General features: G+C 38.9%; 1 protein-coding gene across 2 annotated transcripts; it reads left to right on the top strand.

Moving 5' to 3' along the window:
- The first annotated feature begins 786 nt into the window (after positions 1–786).
- arl6ip6 (ADP-ribosylation factor-like 6 interacting protein 6) lies at positions 787–5,319 on the top strand. Of its 2 annotated transcripts, XM_038716120.1 has the most exons (5): positions 787–895; positions 1,338–1,594; positions 3,065–3,118; positions 4,229–4,352; positions 4,506–5,319. In XM_038716120.1, the coding sequence occupies exons 2-5, from the start codon at positions 1,438–1,440 to the stop codon at positions 4,597–4,599; spliced, it is 429 nt and encodes a 142-aa protein (XP_038572048.1). In that variant the 5' UTR covers positions 787–895; positions 1,338–1,437; the 3' UTR covers positions 4,600–5,319. The 2 variants fall into 2 exon arrangements, with proteins under 2 accessions (XP_038572048.1, XP_038572042.1); XM_038716114.1 differs by lacking the exon at positions 787–895 and having other exon boundaries at positions 1,209–1,594.
- The last annotated feature ends 340 nt before the right edge of the window (positions 5,320–5,659 follow it).

Below are 5,659 nucleotides of genomic sequence, written 5' to 3'. Positions count from 1 at the left end.
TGGAGATCTGTTTACGTTGCGCCTGTCAAAATAAAAGCACCCGCACGATTAACGCGCCCACTGGTGGTATAAAAGGGAAATAACAATTGCGGAAGGCAATGTGGCGAATATTTTCTTTCATAACAACTTTTATTAGAGTTTGCAGTAAGTACACGGTGGACGTATTCAGAATAGCACACTGTAAATGTATGGAAGTATAATCGGGGAAATGTGTCCTCTGTGACTTTTATACTGTTATATAATATCTCTCTATGTTGTTGTTTGGTGGTGCATGCTTCTTCTGATTATTCTGCAGATTACACACAGCATGTCAATTTGTTTTCAGCACTAAAACTAAGTTTAATATCACAAAAATCTGCTAATCTGCTAGGCCTAATGTCAGGCTTTATAATACCCAATGAGTAAAGTGTTACTTTCTGCAGCTACTGTTTTTGCACTTATGTCCTCTGTATATAATATAACACCAAAGAAATACACTTCAAAGAGGCAGAGATACCAATTCCACCATCAGCATCTTCAATAATTCTTAATACCATGTAGCTACATTAGGAGGTTAAATGTTGCATGTTGAAAAATCACACCCGGCCCCAAGCGGGTTATGAACATGCAGGTAGAAACACAAGCAGTGTGGCATCAGGGGGTGTAAGAGACCTGCTGAAAAGTGTGTGCTGTGATCTGATCTGATGTGCTGTGACATGCTGTAGTGTGATGTAAGTTGCTGTTAGGTGATGTGCTGTGATGTGATGTGATGTGACCTCCTTCACGAATAGGGGAAATAGCTCCTGGTAGGGTCTCCCATCCCAAATTGGCCCCAGAGGAGGGGCTAAACTGAGAGCAATTCCCAGAGACTATAAGAAACAACCAAGAAGGAGCTGCAGCACCTCACCTGGAAAAGGTAAACCATGAGAAGGACAGTAATGCCTCATACTGTTGTGAAGAGGAACCTGAGCCGGAAGGCCAAGCTATGGAATTACCAGGCTTATAATTTTCTATATAGGAATACTTTTATATATTGAAAATTAATTTTAATTCTGTTTTACAAAATCACTAACTTCACTTCCTCCAAGCCCAAACTTTATAGCACACATTCAAGTCAAGTCAGTTTTATTTATATAGCCCAATAGATAAAGCTGATGGCAGTAAATGTGTTGCACAGGCTTAAAAAAAAACGAACTACACCGACGGGAACAGCCTGAGGGGCAATTCTGTGTGCGGAAGGAAGGAAGTGCGACTAAAGAAGGCTGTAACAGTTCCTCCAGTTTAACACGTGACTTATAATCAAGCCCGAAAACATAAATTTGTGTTACCCTATTGAAAGTTCATTCTTTCATGTGCAGCAGAAAACCGAGGAGTGCGACAAACGGGGGCGCATTGAGAGAAAGTTTCGAGGACACGGAGCCTACAGAATCTGTCTCTGGGAGGCCCGAGGTGACAGTCATGTCAGGAGAGTGTCCCGGTGGCAGTGCGGGACGGCCCTTCACCAACCGGAACGGCCACAAACCGTGGTCCGTGGTCGCGCTGTCCGTACTGTGCTCCGCCGGGGCTGTGGCCGCGGTCGGCTGCTTCAGCGCGCTCATCTACCCGATACTGAAAGGTAAAAGTGTCATTCAGGGGTGTGTGTGCGTGTGTCTCGCATAGAACTTGTTACTTTTAAGTTACTTCTTTGCGTAAACTTGGGTTTTAACTGAAACTAAGCCACACACTTTGACAACTCCTGGCCAATTTTCTACAGTAGGGGAGACCGGGGATGGTTGTAACATTTACATTTTAATCCATTGCCTTCAGAATGTGATAAAAATTAATTAAATGTGTCTGCAATTAAATGGTAAATCTGTTTCTCCTGCAACACGGACAGACGATGCATTTAGTGTCAAACACAAGGAGTAAAATGTTACAATTCACCCCATAGTCTGGGTTAGCTGTACCATACACTGAGGTGAAATGCAATATTGTGTAATAAAAGGGAATATTAGAAAAACATGGTATTGAAAGCTTTTTATTTAATACTTAAATTAATTTTGACATAATTGGTGTGTCTGTGTGAGTGTCAGTGATAGTAGTTACATAGTAGTGAACACAATAATGAATATTAGTGTGTGTGTTTGTGCATCCTCACAGTGGCTCTCCTGTAGTGCAGTGCTCCTGGGCCCACAGAGAAGCCTACAGGTCTTACACTAACTTTTGAACATAATAATAAAACAATTAAACATTACTGTGCGTGTCAGACACATATTTAAACTCCATATAAAACATAAATACAGCTAAAACATTAGGACAGACAACTTGCTTTACTTGTTTGATGAGTTTAACTACAAAGCAGGAAATGCTATAACAAAAATAGCCTAAATGAAACATTAAAATAATTTCTTCCCTTCTAAAATTGGCTGTTTCTGCCACAGGATGCTACTTTTCCTCATGTGGAGTAAGGACTAAACTGAACATGTGCAGAGTGAATCAGGTGATTTGTAACTTGTTCCTGATTGGAGAAATTGGATGTGATAAAACCATCTCCGGTCTCTCCTAAATTAAAACTTCAGCTCACTGTGAAGGCTTTTCCTAATACATTTGTTGTTATATTGTAAAATGTTATTTGAAAGGAGCTGTTCATAAGTGAGTCAAGACATTCCGTGTTACCACATTTTAACAATAAACAATTGTGAAATTAGATAATCATCAGATTCCAAGGAGTCTAATCTAATCTAAACTGTAACATGAGCACGACAGTTCAGTCTGACTTTACGAAAGAGTAGTTTCACAAAATAACCTTCACTCAAGGCTGCTTGGTATCTGAAGACCGTGACATGAGGTTGACAGATCCAGAAAAGGCCAGGAAGTGGACCTTGAGATTTGTTTTTGGCAAACTAACCTAAAACAGCTGGGGGGAAATATGAAACAACACAGACTCAAAAGCACTGCTTCTATCACAAATAAATTAATTGTAGTTAAATCCATCCACCTTTACTGGTGGTATGACAACAGCTGATCAATATGATATTTGCTTGTGCCAAAGAGCAAAATGCTGCTTTTCTTCATCATTAGTGATACTGAGTGATGGTTGTTTCAGAGCTGCGGGTAGAGAGGGTGAAAGGAGAGGATGGAACTGAAGAGAGGATGTTGGGTGAGTATCAATTTCTGTTCATGTGGTCCCAGATTCACTGCTCCTTCAGGATCATCTTCATATAGGCCTAAAGTTTGGACTTTATTTAGCTACATGTATGCAGTAACTTTCACTCCTTCCACTGACAGTTTTGCTGGGACATCCAAAACATTTAGTTAGCATTTAATAGCTAAAGCTCGTATGGGTTTGATGGTGCTCATGGCAATTTTAGGTATTAAATGCTCACAAAATAATTATCATATTAATAGTACCATATCAGTACTAATATAATATTTAAAAAGTTGTAGATAAAAAGTTACCATTTCATTATCAATTAATCTGCAAATTATTTTCTGAATGAATTGATATATTGTTTGTCTCTAACAGAGCCCGACCGCTAAATCGGTGTGCCGATCTTATAAGCCGATGTAAGCTAATGGCAGATAATTCGTTTTTTTAACTAAGTTTAAAACAGCTGATAATTGAAAATTAAAAAAGAAACCCAGAGAAGTCCTGTTTTGAGTGTTGTCGTTGCATAGTTTGTCCACCAGAGGCCGCTCTGTAACTTCCCTGGTGGCAACAGATACAGCACAAATACAGCAATGAGCAGACCTGAGTCAAGCAGAGCATTTAAGAACCCACAACAGAGTTCATCTTTGTTCCAAGTACTATTTATAATAATTAAAAAGTTTCTTTTTAAACTGCAATATGTATAATATGCAATGTTATCTTGGTGAGGCCTCAAACCTCCACATAACAAATGTTAGGGATAATCTGTGTTTATGTTGTGTCTTTCATAAACAAGAAAAAAAAAATCTGCCGATATATTGGAAATATGGGATTTTAAAATCCTCAAATATTAAAATCACTTACGGTCTCAAAAATCCAACATTGGTCTCTAAATTGTCAGAATATATTCCAACTGTCAAAAACCTAAATACATACAGTTTTTACTCTAACTATGACAGATAAAAGCATTTGAGGAGCTGGAGCCAGAGAATATTTAGCACTTTTGCTTAGAAAATGGCACCAGTGAGTAATTGCTGAGAATAGTAGCATCTGCGGCACAGTGTGCTTATACACCATTATAACTTTCCATTAAGCTGTGTGTGTGTGTGTGTGTGTGTGCAGGTTTCTGGAGTATCCTGGTGCTGTCAGTATTAGTAGGATGTATCTGCTGTGTCTTCTCATGGACTCTCACCTACCTTGACTCGTATCAGCCTGGTATGGCGTTCCCAACACTGGCCAATTTCAGGTAACACACTGGGTTACACCAGTAAATCAGACTAGCATCATCCAGTCAGAGCGGTCCAACACAACCTTTGGCCTCGTTAGCAGACTGCAGGTGATGAGGTCAACATGTTAAAAAAAAACCAACAGGAATTTGTATTTGTGTGTTTTCTTCTAGAGATGTATCTGACCATGATTTCTACATGAGTTATGGTGTTGCGGTCCTTAATGGCATCATGGGCATGCTCACCGTCATCTGGAGCCTCACCTGACAGACGCACAGGCATGAGACAACTGGGCCTAGAACCACACAAAGGCCTCTGAGATGTTCTCCACAATTCAGTTAAAATAAAAGTCAAGATATTTATGTTTGTAGGACTACTAGACACACGTTTGAGTTGATTTTACCAACATTTCCTGAGAAAGGGGCTGTGCGTGTCTACAATTCAAACATCTGTTTCTGCACTACACTCTGACTGTTTTGTATCCAAACTGTTACACTGTCTACACAGGATGCATTTCAGCCATGTTTTTAAGTAACGTCTTATGCAAGTCAAGTCTGTTAGCAACAAAAAAAAAATGTCATGGTCCTGTGATTGGACAGAAATGGTCCATGCACAGCATTTACATGTTTTGTTCTGTGATGAGGGACAACTATCTACAGACATGCCTGGTTAAAGCCTTAATACTTTACTTTAACTGTGGTGGATATGTTTATGTTGAAAAACTAAATTAATACAGAAATAAATAATGGAAGCTTAGGATGATGTACATTTTCACCTCAAGGTGCAAAATGTCCTCCCAGAAGCACATGAGACTGAATCTACTGCTGTGTATGTCGAGCTGTTAATGATAATGAATTTGCTGTGTACTGCATGTTGGGAGATCTCTGTCATTAAAAGGTAACACAGGGAAATATTTTTGTTTTTTTATGTGGAAATAAAGTGTCATTAACTGTAACAATAAAGCAGTGAAAGAGCGATAAGAGCTTCTTCAGTCTTGCTGTTTGTGCATCTGTAGAAAAGACAAATACGTTGAATCTGAACAATAGCAAGTAAGAACTCTATTTAAATGTCACTTTTCAAAAACAACATACAAGGTACTTAAACTGTTGCTATAATGTTACTGTACTGTAAGCCTGTATATAACCAACTCGGCATACTTACCAAATACATATATGTTCATTCTGTACATACAGCCTCACATTTGCACTCTCCATTCTCTAACTGTCCACTTCTCTATATGTTGTTAATATATTCACATATACTGTATAGTATTTGTATATTGTAAGATATAGCATACGCAATAGTACTTACTTTCTGCACTTACCTG

Source organism: Micropterus salmoides, unplaced genomic scaffold (genome assembly GCF_014851395.1).
Source record: "Micropterus salmoides isolate LMB-PRFRI ecotype aquatic unplaced genomic scaffold, ASM1485139v1 Ms_hic_scaffold_1, whole genome shotgun sequence".
NCBI classification, from domain to species: domain Eukaryota; kingdom Metazoa; phylum Chordata; class Actinopteri; order Centrarchiformes; family Centrarchidae; genus Micropterus; species Micropterus salmoides.
The sequence above is the reverse complement of the archived record's forward strand: the minus strand, read 5'-3'. Positions and strand labels throughout refer to the sequence as shown.